Consider the following 20,958-nt stretch of genomic DNA (forward strand, 5'->3'; position numbering starts at 1 on the left):
GTAGTTGCTCAAACATGCTCAGGCAGCGTTCAGTCCAAAACACTGACTCAGAAAATGAATCACCCGCTTCCCCTGAATAGTTAAAGCAAAGTCTGAATGATCTGGCTTAATGACAAATGATGGAGTAAGGCAGAGCTAATTCAGCCATTGAAGGGCTGTCCAGTCAAACATTATTGTGACCTAAGAGGACTCTCGTTTGGGCTCTGCACTGACAGCAGGACTTGTGTCAAGTAATGATTACACATTAGGAGAGCACGAAAATCCACAGACAGCATCTACTGCCTCATCTAAACCTTTCATTCAATCTCGCATCACCATGGCAACTGGTCCTATCGCTTTTTCCCCCCCTATCTAGACAGATGGTATTTGAGCACGCTTAAAAAAAAAAAAAAAAAAAAAAATCATCACTACCTAAGGATGAATGTTTGACTGTAGGGTCCAAGATTGCTCCTGAAAGTGAATCCTCAGTTCTTAAAAAAAAAACAAAAAACAAAAAATCAACGTTTTGCTCAAATTCGTGTTTGGTCATTTAAGGCACGTGAAGATGTAAAACAAAGAGGCGACATTGCACTTCTGAAACACCAAAAACAACTTTAATGCACAACTCAAACAGCTGCAGCTCAACACAACGTTTCCATGAAAACAATGTCACCAGGCCCTCATCCGTCCCTCCTGATCGGCAGGTTCCATGGCAGGATGCACACCGTGGTTTTTGCCCTCCAGAACCACAAGCCAACACAGGGAAATCTGGTCATTCTCTTCACACACAGGAGAATATGAAATAAAAATCAACAGCAATGGGGGGGGGGGGGGGGGCTGTTGTGAACAAAACGTTGTCCACGAGGAGGGCTTCCTTGTTTGTTATTTTGTTTTCTTCAGAAAACCAAAACAGTTCGTTTTTCATGTCCAGCCAACAAACAAACAAACAGAAAAGCTGAGCCAAAACATGTTATGCCTCCTATAAATCTAATGTGAGAAGCAAAAAGCACTAATAACAGTCATATTTCACAATATTAATTGTTTACTATTATTTGAAATTTCTTTAGTGTCATCTAGGTGGTTTGACCCCAGAGACCGATGACATAGTCCAAAGACGATTGGTCGATTGGTGACCAATCAATATTCCGTGAGTTCATATGAAAGTGAGGGGAGAGTAGAGGATGATCTGCCTCTAAGAGGCTTCCCATCTCTGTCCAAAGAGTCTGAAGACGCTGAGTCTGACAGCCAAATAGAAAAAAAAAAAGTAAATGCACAAGTTGGATTGTGTAAAAAAAAAAAAAAAAATCCCTCAGATTTAACATCTAACAGATGCTCAGTTCCTGGTCTGGCTGAGCCACTTCCCCCATTTTTTTTTTTTTCTTCCAACATATGATCATGTTTTAAACTTCTTCTCTGATGTTGGATTCTCCAGGTCTTCCTCTCCCGACCCTAAACGAGTCCGTTTTCCGGTGACAGAAGTCTGACCCTTCGTGCAAGGTTCTTCCACGCCTATACAGTCTGTTGGGTTTGTCTCAGGATCTGTCTCTGTCCTGGAACATCCTGGAAGGTTGAGGGTTGCGTCCGTGTTGCTCTGCGAATTTGTCCGGTGACGTCCGTTAACACCCGAGCCAGAGGAAACCCTGCTCTCTCCGCGCGCGCTGATGCTTCCCTGTGTTACGCTCAGTTCTTCCCCGCTGTTCTCCACAGGCCCCGTTAAACCCTGCCCGTCTCCTCTCGCTCTCGCCGGTTCCTCGCCGGAGCCGTCCCTGAACTCTGACCAGTGGGCACTGGGGTCAGAAGCGGAGGAAGAAGAAGTATGAAGGTGTGAGATTCGCGAGGCTGGTCTCTCAGGGCTAGAAACGGGTAGCGTGTCGGCCTGAAGGCTCTGTCGACTGTTGGCCTCAAACGCGGCATCTTGTGTTTCCTCTGCTGAGGACAAAGAGGGTGAGGAAGGATCCTCAATGGTGATCTTGGGATAGCTGCACGTGTCAGTCCCTGGGTAAAAGTTCTGGGCAGACTGCGGCCTGTCGGTAGACCTGTGAGGGAAGCGCATGCGGCGCCTCCTCCTGGCCGCGTTGCGCTGACGTGTGGTGCTCCTGCGCCGTTCCTCGTCCTCCTCGTCACTGCTGGAGCTGGAGGAAGAGGTGGGGGTGGACGTAGAAGAGGAGGCCCCAGCTGGAGAGGAGGTGCGGCTGGACAAAGTGGAGTTCTCCCGCGGGCTTGGAGAACGGGGGCGTGGCACAGGGTCCAACCAGAAGCCACTGGAGTCAGAGTCCTCGTTCACCAGATCCAACAAGAAGGCAGAAGCTTGCTGTCGCCCCGCCCTCCTCCTCTGACTGCCATAAACCTCCTGCTCCGTTCGCTCACTGGCCGGCGCCTCTGGCACCGCCAGTGAGGACGAGGAGGAGGAGTGGTCGGAGTCGCTGTTACGACTGATGAGGGTGTTGGAGGCGGGAACGGGCGTGGAGACCACGCCCTCTCTGTTTGTTCGTGAGGACCTGCGGCCCCTGGCGTGGAGCTGTAGTATGGCACCCTCGCTCAAGTCGCTGTCAGAGTCCGAGCTCCAGCCCTCGATTTCCCGCCGCACCAGCGAATCAAAGAAGGCCATCATCCGTGGGTCTTCCTGCATGGACTGGCTGACGTAGTCATGTGACAGACCACTACCGCTGTTCAGCACTAGGCTTATGTATTCTTCATGTGTGTACAGACTCCGCGACTTATCCTCCACGCGGCCCTCTAGATCACCCACACTCTCTGGCTGCTGATATGGACTCCACACCTAAGAGAAAGGGAGGGTGAAGTAGTGAGAGAGGGAACAGGGCAGAGAGAGAGAGAGGGAGAGGGAGAGAGAGAGAGGAGGGAGAAGGTGTAAAATAAGCACGATCCTCCACTAAATCACCAAGGTTCATTTTCAAGCTTAAACAAAATACAAAGAACAGTTTTATCACTAACTTATAGAATGTCTCTAAGACTAAGCCAAGTCATCAATGGTTAGGCAATGCTCCATTAAAACATAATGGTCATGGAACACAAAAACATTGCTTGAGCAATACTGATAAATCAGACACAACTTGGCCTGAGTCTGTATGATTTCGGTTCGTAAGAGTATTACCTAATAATCGTTGTGTATTCTGAAAGCAAGTTGATGCAAAGCACATTTTGTTTTTCACAAAAATTACCTGGCAAAGATAATCTTTTTATTTGCCATCAGATTAAGTCTAAAGTAGCAAGAACAGCAAGCAAGACATGAATTTACAAGAACATGATGAGACTAGGAATATGTTTTGTGTGAAACTTCAACAAGTCACGACCTTTTAAACATCGTGGGCCGGTTTCCCAGACGAGGATTACCACAATTTTAATACTAAATCACATTTAGAAAGAATCATTCAGGGTGTAGATTAGTTCAGGACTAAGATCATTTTTTTTCCTCTAAGAATCTCATTTTTTTTCTTACCACCCCTTAGCTCAAGTGGTAAACTTGGTGCCTGCAGGTCTTAAGTGGCTGAATGGAGTAATTGAAACACCTTGAAGTGAAATTCATTAAAGCAAGCAAACAATTCACTACACGCACGGGCATGTTTTCAGACTTTAGTGAAGCTCAGTGAGGGAGACATGACATAGTGAGCTGTTCTTAACAGTGCCTGACTGAAATGAATCATTGGTACTCCAGGAGTCACAGTGGATGCTTAGCATTGTAGAGAACAGCTCTGACAGGTTAAATCTTGTAAGGCACGTGTTAAGTCACCTGTCTGTTGAGTTGACTCCGTTTTAACACTGCTACCTGACAGCGTCCGAAATATTACAGAATGAGCGTGTAATTTTTCCAGCGAAACGTATTCTATTGCGCTCTTTTCGGTTACTCTTCAATTTTTACGGCCATTGTCAATAAGAAGATGCGAGAAATAAGATCAGCGGCATTTTTTTTTCCCCCCGTGTATTGTTTTAGTTTTGGGTGTGTCCCACTCCAGGATAATGGTGCTGTGGAACACCTGTGTCAAAACACAAGTTTCAACTTTACGCATGACTGCGGGAGTTTTATACGTCAAATCGTTACACGGACTAAGACGAGGACTACAGCTGTTGTTACAGCGTCTCTACAAAAATGATTCACCTGGCGAACAAGTCGCTACATAATGCAGGTAATTGGTAAGTTATTTACGATGATCTACGTACCTTGATGACCTTCTCAACGCCGGAGGAGCATATCATGTAAGTGTGTGGGTTGAAGCGGACCTGGTTCACTATGGACCGGTGTCCCTTCAGAACCATGAATGCCCCATTCACCACCCGACCCGGGCCACCTGACGGGGAGAGAGAGAGAGGATCATTAATCTCCCTCACATGTGCGCACACACACACACAGACACACACACACACCCCCAATACACCTACTGTCACATGTTCACACAGAGCAACCATACATATGCCAACATTCAACATATATGCACACAGTGTTATGGACACATTTGTATACATGTGTCAAATACACAAACTCTGATCCTAAGACGGACTCTGTAATACATACCTGCTTCTGGATCCTTGGGAATTTTCCACATGTATAAGTTAAAGTCATCAGAGCCAGACAAGATGTACTGCAAAAGAAAAGAAAAGAAAAGAAAAACAACATATTATCTTTAAGTCTCCGACACTGTCTATGTATATGAGAAAACAAGTCTAATTACAATACATTTTAGTCTTACTGGAGCCATTTTATAGCACGGATGCTAGATCTAATAAAACCACCATGCAGTTCTCATGGTCTCCACTACTGATTTAGCAGGCTAGCATGTAAAGAGTTATAGTTCAGGAATCGCATGAAACCATCTGTATCCGTTCATTATACTGATGCTTTAATGACCCCCTGAGAGAGAGAGAGATACACATACACAGACACACACACACACACACACACCTCTCATTTACTTTATGATGGAGCAGCCAGAGGGCACATCTGGCCGACTTGCCACTGTACCTTCTTTAAATCATTACACACATACTACACACTAAATTACAACACACATACACAGCTCATAGTTCATCCTGACAGGACTGACATGCTGTCTTCAGTAAAACCTAAACACACACGCACGCACACTTCCATATAGGACATCGGGCATAATCAAGGAAAGAGAGCCGATAAACACTAAAACACGCGGGGTAACGCTGATGACAACAACGTGGTGGTGGAAACGGAACGGTTCGCATGCAGGAGTGCCGAGTTCTCGGGAACAGAGAGTGTCGAGAAAAAGATTGTGGACCACTCTGCGAAACGGAGCCTGTGAGAGTGGAATTCACTGGCAGCCTCTTGTGCTCAGACACAATGCTGATAAGACATGTCTGGACAAGCACTAACCCCGTCCAACTCCAGTTCCAGCTATTCAGCGCTGGGCAAAAGGTAATAAAGTGAATAGCTTACATGATTACAGTTTTCCCGTAAGATTAGGAGTTGCCGTGAAGTACCCAGAATTATGAAGCGTGATGTAGCATTATGGATGGTGCATTCCAGACTGCACCACCCTTATAAATCTCAGTAACAATGCTGGCTAACAACTACATACCTCAATGGCTCCTTCACTGGGTAGACAAGCTAGGGCTGGCGCTAACTGATGGCTGTACTGAAAATTGCGTTAAGTCTTAAGTGTGTTAAGAGCAGTGTGTAGGGCTTACGCTGCCCTCTTAACATGGCTGTTTGACGAACCAAGAGTTATGGACAGAGGTTTCTTACTGATGATGGGAGCAGCACAGTCAGCATGTTAGCAAGCAGCTCAAATCAAAAACAAGAGACTAGGAAAAAAAAAAGACATTTTTGGGTTTTGTTCATGAGGAGAAAGTAATCCATGAGAAACCAAAAGCATTTCAAGCATGAAGGAACAGCTCTGTGATGCTGATGATAATGTCGCATGAGACAAATCCTCTCAGCGTTTTTTTTTCCTTTTCTTTTCTTTTAGGTACTTGATGCAGTCTTCAGTGTTGCATAGTCTTTTTTAAAGAGTAGTTTACCCTCTCTGACATATAAGATTGTGTAAATATATACTATATATAGGTATTTCAGAAACACTTATTAGGTATGAAGATGTAAACAACAAAAGCATGAGTTCACTAACGAAACATGTCAGTAAAGTCAGGCTGAACATTTCATCAAAGGGAAGTCACTGATAATACGAGTCCACATGTCAACAGTGGTGAAGAGAGAGTGTAATGGGAAGCCTATGAATCATAAGAACAGATGCATGCTCTGAGAAATGAATAAATCAGTGCTCATAGGACCTGAAAAGAAACCCAAATATGGGCAGTGACAGAGGGCTCAGCCCATATGGGCGCAACTGCTCTTACAATCCTTCAGGCACTCAAAGTCAGTGAGGTAAAAGAGAAAAATAAATAAGTAAAAGGGTGTGAGCGCGTTTGTGTGTGTGTGCATGTGGGAGGGTAACATGTTTATATGGGGGGCGGAGAGAGAGAGCTTTCGAAAACCGTTTTCTGTGAAAAGAATGAACTTTGGGAGTTGGTGGTGTTGTCACGACAGCGAATGAAGACAACACAACACTGTTGTGATATGAAGTGTCTTTACTGGAGGCTTTAGTCTCTGATGTCAGGTTTTATCAGAACGCTTGGATCCTCCCCCTGACTAAACATCACCGCTGTCTCCCTGGCCTGCCCTGCCTTGAGGGGGAGATCTCACGGAGGAATCCGTGCGCCTCGCCCGTACCACTCACTATCTGACCTCCTCACCTCAACTCCTTCTAGTGATCTCACCTCCTAAAACCATTTCTCCAGTTCAGTCTCTCCGTATGTCCGGTCATACCTCCTTAAATTCCTCGGACTCTGTTACAGGTGACCCAGACGCCATCGTGAATCATAAATATGACAAACGGGCCACTTCTGAATATGTTCTCAGGGTCGACCCACTCGGTTTATCAGGAAGATCAGCACAACCAGGAAAGGCAATGAGAGCTCAGAGCGCTTTGCTTGCCTCTGGTTTCCTGTTTTTTTTTTGGTTTTTTTTGTTCCTGCGCTGACATGTTTAGTTTTGTAAACTGGCTTCAGTAACTCGACGCTCAACGTGAGGGGAGCCCCTAGCGGGATCTGACCTGGTCTTGGTCTCCGGCGAAGCAGCAGCTCTTCATGGTGCAGGAGTTGAAGTAGCCCTGGTTGTCAAACTGGAAGCTGGGCAGGCGGGAGTGTAGCTCGTAGAGGACCGGGGGCAGCCGACGCCTCAGCGCCAGCAGCTGAGTACCTGTGCTGTTGAAACGCACACTCATCGCGCTCTGCAGAGGCAAACTTCCCCCATATCTCAACAGAGAACTGTAACACACACACACACACACACAGAAAAAGAGAAACAGAGAGAGAGAGTGAAAGAGAGAAAAGCAGGGTGAGTGACACTAACCGGTGAGAATCTAAAAAAAAAAAAAAAATACTGACCTGAGAACAGTTAAGGTAGAAGATGTATGACAAAATGATAATCCAGAAGATATAACATTATTTCTGTTGGATAGTTTGTTTTCCTTAGACTGACAATAGTGACAATTGTTGACAATAGTGCATACGGTTAAAAATGTTCATATCTTTGTAAAAGCTAATTCTGGTAATGCAACCTCTGGTGAATAGTCACAGTCCATAAAAGCTAAGGATCTCTTCCATCACCATCCTACAACACAGTGTAGCTAAACTATACTGAAGCCCTGGCACACCCTGGTGGGAAAAAAAATAACTGCCAACTAACAAAGCCTGCTCTCTCCTGAGAACATCATACAACATCAGCACTTGATTTAATTTATTTGGGGTCTGAACATGCAAAACTCTTTGACAACAGTCATTAAGTTTCACTCTGAAATCTATATTTCTAACTATGGTCACCCCCTATAGCCACCCAGACATATGGATATTTCACACTGGCCACAGTAATAACAAACATGGTAATGTGTTATAAGTGTGTGGGAGCTACAAAGTGAAACATATTGATGGAGTTAGTGGTTAAAAAAGGCTTAAGATGAGTAGCAATGTTTCCCTCTTCAGTTTTTCTTGTTCAGTTACAAGGCTGTTGGGACATTACACAGTGACTTTGCATTGCCTTTGGGCCTAGTGGAACACGCTGGTTCAGATAGTTGGGGTATTTTTAAACTGTGGTTGCACTGACAGGGGGGAGAGAGGAAAAATTTCCACTCCGTGTTGAAAATAATAAGAATCGCTAAAATGACATGGAGGGTAACTACAATGTAATAGCCAATCCAATCTCAATTTTTCTCACGAGCTCCTTTGCTGGAGTGAACAAATGCAAAGTCGGCGCGTCACCTGCGTGGTTTGCGGATGTCCCAGAGACCAACCCCTTCTTTCGAGTTTGCTGTGGCCAGCAGACGAGGCTCCACTGGGTTAAACATCACGCTGTGAAAGGCGGACGGGTAGTTGGCCAGGCAGAAGGGCTCTGGGACACAGGAGAATTAATTAGGCAATCGGCCCAGTCGATTTCATTCACATACAAGATCATTTCACCTGTATTAAGACCCGCCCTCAGGTTCAGTTTGGGTCACTGTCCCAACGAACACCGATACAAAAAGTGACCACAAAACGCAGCACGCACACGGCGTGCAGACGTAACTCTCCAAACAGAATGCACCGTCCTCACGGTGAGCGATTCAAACCGAGCTTTGGGTTTTGTTCATCGGTGTTACGGGGCTGACACTGGTAATTGCCAATAATTAATGAGGACGCCCTCGGAATCTGCACGTCGGTTGCCAAGAGCGTTTCCAGGCTGTTAACTAATATTAGAAACCGATTGTGGGCTCAAGCTATGAGAAAAGGTCAACCGACTTAAATTGATGTCTGCCCTGTTATACGGACACATGGGCAGACGGCCTCCGAAGGCAAGACAATATTTTGTCTATAGTTGACCTATTTTCCAGCTAGCGCAGCACCTTCAGCTGCAGTGGGTACATAGAGTATGTATTGCTCTTACATCACTGACTTGCATTGTTTTTTTTGTTTGTTTGTTTTTTTTTCCTGAAAGTTCCGCTTCTATAAATACAACTTCAAAGCAGCATAATCCTGAAACCACCCCCAAAAGACTGTGCATGACGGAACCCCATATGAAGACTCGACAAGCTTGACAAAGGTCACATCAGTTTCTACAATACGTACAAATCATCACCAACAGCAACAATAATAATATATTCAGTTAAGAAGCTTACAAAAGCATACACTTCAGTACAACAAATATACACCCCGTCTGTTCAACTGAAAACATCACCTCACCACATCCACAACCGCGTTAACAGTTTCCTTGTTTTAATCTGCACTCAGACCTAATCCACGTGTTTATCTTTGTTCAAGCGCTTTGCAATTTACCAATTCCCAAACACACACATCTTGCACGGGGGGGGGGGCTTTAAACAGCACGTTAATGTCTTGGATATCAGGTAAGAACTAGCAAGCCAATTTATACTCTACAGGGATTAAAACGCAGTAACACCATAAAACAGTTAGCTAATGATGTTTATTGGGGCGTAAAAGTTTACCTCCATGCGGGGGCTCGCGCGTGTCCCATATGAGGACGCGTCCATCGTCGGAGGAGCTGGCAAACACATTGTCATTGACAGGGCTCACTGACAGCCCGTATACTGCATCATCGTGTAGAAAGACATTCAGAGTCTCTCCCCTACAGAACCAGAGAGAAAGAGAAAGGGATGGAGTGGGAGGGAGAGAGAGAGAGAGAGAGAGAGAGATAGAGATGGAGAGGGAGGTAAGGAGGGAGAGAGAGAGAAAGAGGGACATAAGGATTGCTAATAGTTTATATTTAAGAGCTGTTTAATTAACAGATTGAAGGATGAAAACGTTCGTGAGCAAGTGGCTGAAGCAGTCTGCAGCATCTACTGCTTCTATTTGGCAAGAAAACGTAAGTCATAAAACATACAGTAAAAGGCAGAAATATACAGAGTTCCTGCATTTTATCATGGTAGATTCCAAAGAGATACTTAAAGCTGCAACAGCTATACTGTTTCATGTCATTATCTCCTGTTTTAGGAAATCGGAACTGTACTTGACCCTTTAGATAAAAAGTAAAAAAACAAAACAAAACAAAAAAAACAACCCACAAAAACGGCAAAAGTCAGTCCTCAAAAACAGCAATAACACTGCACCCAGAAAAATAGAAAATGTCAAGCATATAGACTTTTAGAATTCAAATTAGAATTTGTTTACCTCAAAACATTCAATCCTACATATTTAGTTAACCAAAAATCAAGCTACAAAGCCGCGGCTGATTTCCGTTTCCGTTTATTATCTGTTGTGTACTAAAGAATGCATGGTCACAATGCGCTGGAGCAAATTCACAAATTAAAATTCCATTAAAGACCTGAATATTCAAGTGCAACTGAAAAATAAAAAAACCTTAGGAAGTCAAATATGCACAAATTAAAAGGAATAGTTCATAAACTGCTCTTTACACAACAACCTATTTTCTTTAATGTTACAGAATAATCAACGTACAAAATGCTATTTCGTGTACTGAAATTAAATGCATTTTGTTATATGAATGCCCTGTTATTTCACATTATTCATATCTTCAGTAACCACAGATGACATTTAATTTGAGCTGATCCCAGTTCAGTTCCACACCCTCAAGCCCGGTGTCTTCCTACTTCAATTCAAATTCCAAGGACTGAAATGTAATTAATCATTCACCCTCAGTTTAATTCAGAGTTAGCGACAGCCCCCCCCCCCCCCCCCCCCCCCCCCCCCAAAGCCATTATTGGGTGTCTGTGTCTGTCACAGACGACGGTTAAGAAACCACAAACGCTAATAGCGTGACTAATGCCACCCTCTATAGCAGCGTTTCTCCTGCCATTTTCCATTTGCTCTTCTCTTACACTGGCCGACATGATGGTCAGTAGCCAGAACTTCCTCAAAACAAACCTGGGGAATAGCAGGGGTTACTCGAGAAGACATTTGGGAAACGCTGCGGTTAAACTAGGATCGGACACACACAGCGTTACATTACGCATTTCCCGTGCATGTACATGCACACGCACACATAGGCTACATGTTCGCTCATGTACAATTTACACACAGATGTTTGAAATGCTATAAAAGCCATTAATAGCACAGTTAATAAATAACTTACCGCTCAACATCGTGTAGGATGACCTGCTCATCATTCCCTGTGAGGAAGAGAAACAAGATTCAGTTCCATCCTTCAGCACTATCCTCCCTTTGGCAGGATTTCAGATTAAGATTAAAATTAAGATTAAAGATTAAGATTTATTTCAATATATATTTTGCACATAAAATGTGTGTGTGTGTATATACACACACATACATATATGTATGATGTTAATGGATCAGAATCATTCAGCTGGAAACACAAGCACAAGACTTCTGTTATGAATGTATGAAGACTGCTGTTATGTATATAAAAAGACTACTACTGTGTGTACAGATGCAGGTTTATGGCTTAGTCAAAATTTCCCAGACCCTTGGAATGATCATCACAAAACTCAATGGTTCCTCAACACCATCATCAGACTGTACTACTGAAGAGGTCAGTGAAGTGGTTCGACTCACCCCCAGAGAAGACACGTTTGTTGGTGCTGTCAAATGCCAAGCAGAATATGTTTGACAGGTGCTCCCCTTTCAGCTTGATTGGTTTAGCCCGTGAGTGAATAGCCTTTTCCATATGCCATAGTAATACCCTACGGTCATCACCACCTGGGGGGGAAAATGGGGGAGGAGGATGAAGAGAGGACTCAAGAAACAATCCAGACCTTCACCTTAATATAGCTAACCTGTGTGGGTGGATTTCAACCGCCGATCAGACTCAATCATCAAACAGTTAGGTACTTTTTGATTTACTGGCCACTGGCGGTAAAAATGACACTTGCAATATATGGACAAACAGGTATAACAAGGAGAAAGTGTGTATGATCTTTTGGTCCCAAATAGAATTTCTTCCATTGTCTCAGGGCAGGGATAGGCTCTATTTATCCAAGAAAGCCTCAAGACCTTTACCCAAACCTTACAGAATCTTTCAGCAAATACCTGTCTTATCAAACCAGCTTTACTATTAAGGGCTTCTAGCTCATGTCCTAGGTATTATTAACAGTGTAAGTTCATCCTAGTCCATCATTATCACACCTGATTCTCACTCATTAGTGGCTTTGTGAGTCTCTGACAAGTTTAATCAGGGGTGTCAGAGCAAGTAACCAAAGTGAATTCACTGAAACAGAACCAGAAATGCTGGCTTGGCTTATCTGATTAAATGGCAAATGAGGACATGGTGATTATAGTTGCCAAAGATTATTTACTTAGCTACATACTTTTATTGATAAACTCTGTCTATTCAAGAACACTAATACCTGATTTTACTCCTAGATTAAATTACAACTATTAAGAAACATTGGTCACACATGCATATGGTGTGCTGCAAAACACTGCTCCAACCCATAACAGAGGGGATTTTAAGTAAAACTGTGCTTTAACTTTGGCCTAGCTGGAGGGCTCAAGCCAGGCGGGCACTTAAAAGTGTCTATTTTCTTAGTAGACTTTCAAATTATACAATACTACTTTTAGTAATGATGATAATATGTAATACTATAAAGAAGTGTATCCACTTGATAATGAGCAAAGATTCTGCGCATCGTCCACTTTATCTTTGTGTCTAGATAAAGCAAAAAAATTTCAAAATATCTGGCATTGGTGTGCATGTGGCGATGATGAATTTGGACAATATTTGGGTTGTTCTGCAATGAGATCTAGCAGCCTGTCAGCTAGCTACTTAGCCAGCAAATTCATGGCTGTTACAATGGCCTGACTGCGATTAATCCAAGAACTATTTCATGTGGTATACTCTCATCAAAGTAGAAAACACACATAGCCAGTTATGAAGCAATTGTCTACGACACTGTAAACTGAAAATTAACAGTATTCGAGTGATTATCATGGAAACGATGCAAGCAAACAAACTGCACATTATTCTGCAACTAACTATGTAACATCTATTTGCTAATCGAAACACATGTTACTAGAAATAGCAAGCTAGCTTGACGGCTAGCTACCAGACGACAATAACTTGGTTTATAAATGGCAATGACCCGTAACAATATACGATGCACTATTATGCACATATTAACATCTTAAAGACAACTTACGACCACTCTAGTTAACTGCTGCTACCTAACTGGATATTAAATGTAGCTAATGTAGACACTGAAATGTCGGTAGAATGAACAAGCTGTCAATAGCAACAACGCAAGAAACATTTCAATGCATGGAAGACTGAAAAACGGAAGACATGCCAACCTACCGGACACCAGCCATTCCCCACCATTGTTGGAAAACTCTATGGCGTTCACGCATCCAAAATGTCCCAGCATATCCTTCTTATACAAACTAGTGCACCCAGCCAGTCTACGTCTCTGGAATTCCTCCTTCAGAAGCGGGTGCCCGGTAATCTTTCTTCGGGACAGAAACCCGACCGAAGACCGCATACCACAACCCCTAACCTCCTTCATCTTGGCAACTCTGCTCTGTGTTCGCTAGCTAAAGCAAACTGGCTTGCGCCTATTGCTCTCCTTAGCGTGCACGACCACTGTCATCCGTTAAATTTATTCAGTAGTTTGCAGTCAAGCTATCTGTTGAACATATTAGCAGTTACTAACGCGTTTTTTGTTACATGATAGCAGATGATATATTCGCAAGATCGTGACGATGATGTAGTTTGTATTTCACACTCTTCTTACGGCCGTCGCTTCCTGCTCCGGTGCAAACGTTCAGCCCGTCATGACATCATCAGCCCAGCTGACCTTACAGTAAATGAACTTTTGACGTAAAAAAGAATGTTTGTACCTCGCCAGGCTGTCAGGTAATATACACAAACAGACACACGCACTACTAAGTACTTAATGATGATTAGACAAAAACTGTTCATTGTCATGTGTGTTTACGATCAGAGGGTCTAGGCTGTCCTGAATTCACCTCTATCCCGTTACTTCATACCTACCTATGGATAGCTGTACACGGTGGATCTGCAGAAAGCAATGGATAAAACGCTTCCTTTGACATGACGTAACACGTGCACTTGTCATACACTGTTTATGAGGGTGCATGTAATCCATTTAAAAAAGAAAAACATTTCAGCAGGACTCTTTTGTAATTCAGTGTTCAGTTCAAAATGACAGTAGTACGAATATAGTGATGAATCAATAAGTGAAAGTTGCACGTAGTAATAAATGAGAAGAGACATATTAGTGTGTGTAGTTTTATTATTCCCCATACAGGGATTACAGTGGTAGTCTTTTAAACTTTTTTCTTTTCTTTTTTTTAAACAAATACTCATGTCAGGAAATCTTTCATACCTTTTCTCCCGCTTGAACTGAACAAATATATAATTTAAAATGTAAATCATTTTTTTAAAAATTAAAAAAAGAAAAAAAGAACAAACAAACAAACAAACAAAAAAGAAAACTATGGTCGCAAATACAAAATAAAGAGCCAATTGCAAATTTTTTTTCTTCCCAAGCAGCAATGACAGAGCCCACAATGTGACATCATTAGAACAGTTCTCCAGGTTACATACCGGGGGGACTGGAAATCTTTTGGTCCTACTGACCAGAATCTTGGATCAGACACACACTCCATGCTGCAAATGCTACATTTACAGTTAAAACAAGATTAAAAAAAAACAAAAACAGATACGTTTTAAAAACATGTTTTCTAAAAGTAGGACAGAATTTTTCTGTACGATTTGTTCTCTTTGTCTATTTAAGCTAATGTAACAGTTTTCTATGAATGTGGTCAATTATAAGAGGTTCAATGAGGCACTGTACATTCTTACATTGATTTGGGCCTGTGTGGGTTGGTATTATTATTCTTTTTTTTTTTTAAATCTCACTGATAAAAGGTGAAATTTTTAACACTGAGAAAGGCTAACGTTTGTGCACCATTGCTTTGTACCTTTCTAAAGGTCCTCTCTAGAGGCCATATAACAACTCGAGAAGACCTGTACAACATAAAATCATCGCCAAATGAACAAACACTGGTGTCAACCGGTGCAAATAGAGAAAAGGTGTGTCATGTCTCTTGAGAGACGAGATTACACACGTCCTGACTATCCGTGTTTGGCACAAGCATTTCAAATGCTCGTGCATGGCTTGACAGCACTACGGAGGGCTTATAAATGTGTAATGTAGGAGGAAAAAAAAAAATCGAGAAAAGATCATTCTAGGGGGGTTCTACCGACTCAAGTCTCTATCTAGACCTTATCTGAGGTCTGATACAGCACCTGGGAGCAAAAAAAAAAAAAAAAATCATTCTTTTAATAACAACAACGACAGCAAATAGCCTGTTAAATACAATGGAACAAGCAAATTTCAACCAATAGTGCAGCACACAGATGTATGGCTTTTACTCATGTGAACCAACACAATGTTCTCACACAGTTCATGTTACTTCAGTCCATATAGTGCATCCTTCTATGAGCTTTTGGTTGGTGAAAGCCATCAGGGCAAAGTGAGAGAAAACATATTCTAAGGGAAAAAAAAAGGTATTCTTTCTGATTTCCAAAGTGCTTTAGCCATCCATACCCTCAGTGTATACATTCATACAAGAAGTAGACTATGCAAGGCAGATTTTGCTGCAGTTTCATAGTTTCTCCTTTGGCAGCTTTGGGCAAAGCACAGGAGTGTAGTGGCAGGGACAGAATGAATCAGTGCAATCTGAGAGGCACGCAACAAGAGACTGAGAGAGCGAGTGATGGAGAGAGAAAGAGAGCGAGTGATGGAGAGAGAGAGAGAGAGAGAGAGAAAGAAAGAAAGGGGAAGCAAGGGAGAGAAAAACACAGAGAGAAACAGAGCAGGACATACATACGTCAGACATTTTGTCTGATCCTTCATTTGAAACTCTACAGAAAAGAGAAAATAAAGAAAAAAAATGGAAGGGGCACAGAAATGAGAGAACATAAGAGAGAGAGAGAGAGAGAGAGAGAGAGAGAGAAAAAAAACACATTAAGTTACCAGTGCAGGGAAATCAACCATTTCTTGTTTTTTTTTTTTTCCTCTCTCATGTCAACGGATAATTGCACACATTGGTCTCATCCTCTTGAGTGCGGGAAGTCTCCATTTACAGGACCACTAAAGAGGCGTTTTTGCCTGTGTGGTCAAAAAACTAAAGGTTGTTTGTGAGAGGTGAGAAGATAACTAGACAGAACACAGAGACCCTTAAAGATAAACAGTAAGATCCTCTTCTATTACTCTTCCAGAAATTGTCCAGATATTGGGAGATAATAGCTACACTCCCTTCCCACGCGTATTTCCATTTCCACTGCAGGGTTTGTATCTAGTGTTGTTTTGTGTCAACAAAGCATACAAAAGAAAATCTTTGCAATAAGGAAGCGATGAGAAGCAAAAGAGCCTGAAACGCACACTTGTTTGTTAGATCGTTAATCCGTTCAGATGATCAGTTCATTAGTTTTCATGGTTGTCGCCTAAAAAAAAAAAAAAAAAAACACCATAAAGGCAAGGAGTGTTTAAAAAAAAAAAAAAAAAATCTTTGCTTCGATTGTGCCAGAAAAATAACCATGAACTGACGAATGAATAAACAAACCAGGAAAAGCAAATGTTTACCAGACATTTGAATGGACTGAACAGACGCCAGGGCCTGGGGGGGGTTTGGAGCATTAAAGGCAGTTGGCACAGTGAGAGTAAATGGGGGAGGAAGGGGTTGGGGTGGGCACAGAGGGTCAGGGTTGGTCTGTTCAACAGTTCTTGAGGGTGCTAGTAGGGGCCTTTGGAGTGGCCAAAAATGCCAATGGGAAAATGTTTGACGTGAGAGGACCACTGGGCCGCCAGCTGGAAAAACTTAACGTCGTTCCACTCCACGCCATCAATCAACACTGTGGGAAAGAACGAAACCTCTATTAAACTTTATGACCCTCCAGCAATTAACAAGCACCCTACTGAAGAGAGATAATCACAGTACTGAAGAGACATAATGGCAATGTAGGAGACTCATCACGACTTGTTGAATCTCCATAAATAAATATTTGTGATATTCCCAGCATTGGAGATCATTCCAGTGAAATATTCTCAGACTTTGAGAATTTTCCAATGAAAATTCTCAGCATTTGAGATGTTCTCAGTGAAAATGTCGAAGCATTTGAACTATTTCCTGTGTACTTTGTTGGAATGTAACTAAAGACTCTTGATTACCACAGGACACAATGCCTAATCTGAGCATGGTCTACGCAGATTACTGTACAGATTGACTGCTACTGATTAGTTAAACGACATGCCCAAATTTGGGTCAGGACACGGCAGTTCGATTACTGATCAGCACAGAATACCACTATCTCTGAGCATGGTACATGAGTATCAAAGTACCTGTTGATGAGGACCGTTAGATTGTATTGATTGCTCCAGTGATGGGTTTATCTCTCAGAATGGTCTGTTAATACTCTTGTATTTATTTATTAGTGTTGATTACCCATAAGCACAGTCTGGTAATGATGACATTTCCATTGACACGTGTGACCTGATTACCTTTAAGCATCGTCTGCTGGTGCTTGGCAGTGCAGATAAGTCGACTGATGCCTTCAATCACCTGACTCTTTGACTCCACATCTTTATCTTTTGTCTTTTTTGGCAAAAACATTACTGTAAGACAGAAAGAACTTTCAGCACCAAATCAGCAACAAATAACTGGGTATATGGGTGCACCTCGTTTGGTTTCTTTGTTTTTGTGTTCAGTATCTGCAAAAACATAGTATTTTTGGTTGTATTCTTGTAGTAACACGTAATATTCTTACCCTTCTTGTTCTTCTCCTTGGTGACTACGGTCATGGACATTGTGGGTTGTGTCCCTACTTCAGCGCCCCCCAGGGGCAGGCGGCTGACCTGCAGCGAACGGAAGGTGCACTTGAGAGTGTTCTTGGAGGAGGAGTCTTTCTTCTCCACATCTCTCTTTCTTTCTGTGGGAGCGACCCAGTAATCCACCTGTAGGCCCATCAGCTCCCCCTGACCTCCTCCAGGAGAACTGCAACCAGACGGAGAGAAGTTAAGAAAGAAGGGGAAAAAAAATCAGCGCACACAGGGAAGCAGGAGAGGTTGAAGTGCACGGCTGGAAAGCAAAGTGGAAAGAAAATGAATGTTTTTTGACAGTGAATACTCTCAGCTTAGTCTCTACCATGGTCTCTCCCATTCCATCCCACTTCAGGATAGACCCCATAATGTCATACACAAACCTGAAGATGCACCATATTTAACTGTACGTATGGAAGTATAGTTGTGTGTACCTGCTAAAGGGGTAAAAAAGTGTATGTGAGTGTTTCTGTGAACAAACTAAAGGAACATGAGCTCTGTGTGTGAGTATATCTGTTGAAAAACCATGGAGTCTGTGTATACACTTTCTGAAGGGGGTATGAGGTGTGTGTACCTGCTGAACTGGTATAAGCTGTGTGTTTGTGCTACTTGCAGGAGTGAGGATTGTGTATTTATGTACTGAAGGGATATGAGGCGTGGGTGTGTACCTGCTGAAGCGCTGTAATGTTTCTGTATCTGTTGAAAGGTTGAATGTAAAGTTTGTACCTGCAGAAGGAGGTGTTGACAGATGGAGATGAAGGGGGAGTAGGAGAAGCTTCTTTAAGTGCTGGAGAGACTTGTGGAGGAGTGGAGGAGAGGAGACCAGAGCCAATAGGAGCAGCATCATCTGAATCTCCTATAGAAAGTGATAAGGAGGTACCTTCTCTTTAATCAAACACCAATGTTTGACTTTTGAAAGATGAGATCCTTGTGCACCAAGACTTGCATAAACACACCAGAAAAGTATTTATGCATTTACAAAAAGTTCAAAGCTTAAAGTTTCATTGATTATTGGAAAATCCAAACCTCCCACCTTACCTGAAGCTGCAGAAGACTGTTCCACAATGCCCACTTTCACCATCTGGATCAAGAACAAGAGACTACGAGTGAGGCATGAAAATGGACACAGTACTTAACAGCATTTGAACAGCCAAATAATAACTTTTTATACACAATTCATTCAACGACGCGATATTATTTTCAAGGCTACATACCCCAATGAAGGGGATGAACTTTTGACAGGAGTCTTCATCGGGGCTGCAAAGAGAGAAAGAGAGAGGGACGGTGGGGGTGTGCAGACAGAAACAGTAGCGTGCCAATCTGGGTTTTGGTTTTTTCAATGACGGGAAAGAGATATCATCATGATTGCCGTGAACAGCGGCGCTATCGCCTACTCTCATTTTTAAATTATCTTCAGAAGTGGACTGTAGAGAAGCAATTGAAGCTGTTTCTCAAATGTCTCTTTTCTCATCATATCAATTGGATTACAAACATATGACTACACTGCTTGTGGAGGCTAGAGATGTCTGATAAAAGTTCCGCTCATTTTCTTTTTGTGTTTTCTTCCAATTTTCTGTGAAATGCAATTGGATATAATATACACGGTCCATTTCACAGGACCCCATCTTGTGGTGCTACAGGCCAGGAACAATCAGCCTGAGCACAACCGAAGAAATTTCTCTACAGTCCAATTCCGAAATGATGCTTTGCAGCGGAGAAAGGTGGGTTTTTAAAAAAAAAGCTTAAAAATCTAAACCATTGTCTCTAAACTAATTGTAGAAACTATTTAATGAAAACCTACACCCCACTTCAAAATTTTCATATTACTGGCAGAGACTCATCCAATTTTGTTATGTTTCAGTTTTGTATTTTCATAAAATGAGATGCTCACAATCAAAGCGTTGGACTTAAAACGTGTGGAATAATGAGTTTGCATAAGCAGGAACAAAATCCATACGGAAGTGTGGAGCCTTGACAATAAAATATGGAAAATATTCACTGGGGTGTCGATTTTCCTCAGACTCTGAACACATTCATTTCAATTCTGAGAAGCAAAAAAAAAAAAATTTTTTAGAACATTTAAGTATTGATCTCTTGGTCAGCAGAGTCCACACAAAATCCAAATTTAACACCCCTCCAAACTGACTCCTGTTTCAAAACCTGACATTTACCCCTAGACACAGACTGCATAAAACATAGCCATAGAAAAATTGAAAATGAATAAATTTAATCCTTCAGATTTAATTTTCATATAAACTAAAATTAGATATGCAGTACGTAACTGCAGGATCTGATTGTGGGTTGCTTAAACTGGCAAAATGAATGTTTCAGTGAAATTCTATGCACACTGTGATTATCCCAGAGAGACCAAACTCTGTGGCGTATGTGTTTGATTTGAATTTCAGCTATCAAGGTTTCTGCCTGATTGACTGACAGACTAGGACCGACTCGCAGAATGACTGATTAGTCCAAACATTTCATGACTATTATGCTTAGAAACACAGTACATTCAACTTGTCGGTCTGAAGATATTTTTAGATAACGTACCTGGCGAGAATCACGAACACTGCGCACTCACATATTGTATATGTTATATATGTATATGTGAGCATATGTTCAAACATTACGGTATGAAATATAACATTTTATCTGCTGCTACTGGTTTCATTCACCTTTCCAAACCAAATTTCTTATTTCATCATGAATAAAGTGACAAATCAAAATCATTTCGAGGGAGGCATCAGATATCATTTGGGATGTGACACAGATATTACTTCAGAAGCCTTACGGGATAGGTTGCAGGAGAGGTCAAAATGAGCAAACATGCAAGTTTCTAGGCAGCCACTGAGTCATTCCATTATCTTTTTTTCTTTTTTCTTTTTCATCCATAGCACTACTGCACAGAGGCCAAGAGTGTTTCCAGCCAATCAGAGTAGCAGAAACAGCAGAGGAAAACAGAAAGAGTACAACAACCCATGCCCTTAATTTTCTATAGAAAAAAACAAACAAACTAGTAATATCTAAAAACATTTAGTAGTATCTAAATGAAGAAGCAGAATAGTAATCGCCTTTCTGAGCACTGAAGAGAGGCAGTAACATTTTCTGCATGTAAATCCATTCCGTGGGCATGCTT

General features: G+C 42.1%; 3 protein-coding genes across 3 annotated transcripts in view; all 3 read right to left on the bottom strand.

Annotated features, from left to right (window-relative positions):
* Positions 1-20,958, bottom strand: part of LOC115809930 (synaptojanin-2-binding protein) — a 131,991-nt gene that overhangs the window by 50,014 nt on the left and 61,019 nt on the right. The gene's annotated exons all lie outside the window — the stretch shown is intronic.
* On the bottom strand, positions 1,287-13,684 carry dcaf5 (ddb1 and cul4 associated factor 5). Its single transcript, XM_030771791.1, has 9 exons — positions 13,277-13,684; positions 11,539-11,682; positions 11,099-11,135; positions 9,495-9,634; positions 8,275-8,404; positions 7,071-7,284; positions 4,508-4,574; positions 4,156-4,283; positions 1,287-2,758 (listed from the first exon to the last, which is right to left on the bottom strand). Exons 1-9 carry the CDS (start codon positions 13,482-13,484, stop codon positions 1,373-1,375), a joined length of 2,454 nt encoding a protein of 817 aa, XP_030627651.1. The 5' UTR covers positions 13,485-13,684; the 3' UTR covers positions 1,287-1,372.
* The window catches only part of pacs2 (phosphofurin acidic cluster sorting protein 2), a 36,438-nt gene continuing 32,222 nt past the window's right edge, over positions 16,743-20,958 (bottom strand). Inside the window, exons 19-24 of the mRNA XM_030771794.1 lie at positions 19,040-19,082; positions 18,864-18,906; positions 18,552-18,681; positions 17,774-18,000; positions 17,508-17,621; positions 16,743-16,861 (exon numbers count right to left, since the gene is read on the bottom strand). Coding sequence (XP_030627654.1) covers positions 16,743-16,861; positions 17,508-17,621; positions 17,774-18,000; positions 18,552-18,681; positions 18,864-18,906; positions 19,040-19,082 — 676 coding nt within the window. The remainder of the gene's footprint in view (positions 16,862-17,507; positions 17,622-17,773; positions 18,001-18,551; positions 18,682-18,863; positions 18,907-19,039; positions 19,083-20,958) is intronic.

The sequence above is a fragment of the Chanos chanos genome, chromosome 4, assembly GCF_902362185.1.
Source record: "Chanos chanos chromosome 4, fChaCha1.1, whole genome shotgun sequence".
Lineage (NCBI taxonomy): Eukaryota > Metazoa > Chordata > Actinopteri > Gonorynchiformes > Chanidae > Chanos > Chanos chanos.